Raw genomic sequence first — 1,577 nt, 5'->3', positions numbered from 1 at the left:
AATCTGAGCTGGACTTAAAATCCCCCCTTTAGGCCTGGTTTAATTCAGGAGGTGGGACAATAAAGCATGGAGAGACGAGGGTTTGGGAGAGGAGAACGGCGAGGCTTTTGCTGCCCATCACTGGGATTTGTGGCCACATTTAGAAGGATCCCAAGCCAATTCCTTCCCCCGTGGCGTTGGAAATTCACCTCCGCTCCCGCTCCCTGCTGCAAACCCAGATTTTCCCGCCCCATCCCCATGGATTCCCCCCTCCTCCAAAACACATTTCCCTCCCACCCTCTCAGTCCCCTCCCTCAAGGCCTTGACCCGGGTGCGTTTTGTCCCCGATGCCACAGGAGGAGACCCAAAGTCCCGTTCAACGGCTACGCCGGCCACGAGAACACCAACGTGAGGGGAACCTTCGAGAACCCCATGTACGACCGCAACCTGCAGCCCTCAGACATCATGGCGGGCGAGGCCGAGTTCACCGTGAGCACGGTGTGCACGGCCGTATAGCGCTGGCCCTCACGGTGAGTGCGACATGGCCGCCGCCGTTGTCCCCTCGCTCCCCTCAGGGTCGCGGCGGCACGGAACGCGTTGGGTCGGAAGGGTTCGTAAAGCTCGCCCAGTGCTGTGGGCAGTGAGGGCTTCCACTCGGCCACGTGGCTCCAAGGTGGTCGTGGATGCTTGCAGTAGCTACGGATTGTCTGGGAATTCCATCCCAGCCTCCTCGTCGCAGGGGGGAATTTCATCCGGATTTCCCGTCTAAATGCAATCCGCTGTGGCTCTAGTGAAGCAGTTGGATCAAAGGGATCTTGTGGGGGCTTGGAATGTCCTTGCAGGGCCAGGAGGTGGACTCAAGGAATGATGGGATGAGAGACAGCCTTAAGCTGCTCCAGGAAAGGTTTGGGTTGGAAATCAGGAGGAATTTCTTCCCAATATCCCACTTCCTTTTAGCTCAGTTGGAGCAGTGGGTCAAAGGAGGCCCAGGATTGCCCAAGGGATCTTGTGGATCTTGGAATGTCCTTGCCGGGCCAGGAGCTGGATTTGAGGCTTGATGGGACAAGAGGACACAGCCTTAAAACCCACAGAAGTTTTAGGCTGGAAATCAGGAGGAATTTCTTCCCAATATCCCACTTTTTTTTGGCTCAGTGGGAGCAGTGGGTCAAAGGAGGCTCAGGATTGCCCAAGGGATCTTGTGGATCTTGGAATGTTCTGGACAGATCCAGGAGATTAACTCAGGGGTTAACAGGATGAGAGGACACAGCCTTAAGACCCAGGGAAGGTTTAGGTTGGAAATCAGGAGGAATTTCTTCCCAATATCCCACTTTCTTTTGGCTCAGTGGGAGCAGTGGGTCAAAGAAGGCTCAGGATTCCCCAAGGGATCTTGTGGGTCTTGGAATGTTCTGGACAGATCCAGGAGCTGGATTTGAGGCTTGATAGGACAAGAGGACACAGCTTTAAGACCCAGGAAAGGTTTAGGTTGGAAATCAGGAGGAATTTCTTCCCAGTATCCCACTCCCTTTGAATTCTGTGGGATATTGGGAAAGAAGGCCCAGGATTGCCCAAGGGATCTTGTGGATCTTGGAATGTCCTTG

The 1,577-nt window shown here is 54.5% G+C and overlaps 1 protein-coding gene across 5 annotated transcripts in view; it reads left to right on the top strand.

Moving 5' to 3' along the window:
- The window catches only part of CSMD2 (CUB and Sushi multiple domains 2), a 338,283-nt gene that overhangs the window by 332,993 nt on the left and 3,713 nt on the right, over positions 1-1,577 (top strand). For all 5 annotated transcript variants that reach the window (XM_042015480.1, XM_042015478.1, XM_042015482.1 and 2 more), the window contains one exon: positions 336-509. In XM_042015480.1, coding sequence (XP_041871414.1) covers positions 336-495 — 160 coding nt within the window. In that variant the 3' untranslated portion in view covers positions 496-509. The remainder of the gene's footprint in view (positions 1-335; positions 510-1,577) is intronic.

This window comes from Corvus kubaryi, unplaced genomic scaffold (genome assembly GCF_017639235.1).
Source record: "Corvus kubaryi isolate FWS band 111438036 unplaced genomic scaffold, C.kubaryi_AGA036_p1.0 split3-37304, whole genome shotgun sequence".
In the NCBI taxonomy this organism is placed as follows: domain Eukaryota; kingdom Metazoa; phylum Chordata; class Aves; order Passeriformes; family Corvidae; genus Corvus; species Corvus kubaryi.
The sequence above is the reverse complement of the archived record's forward strand: the minus strand, read 5'-3'. Positions and strand labels throughout refer to the sequence as shown.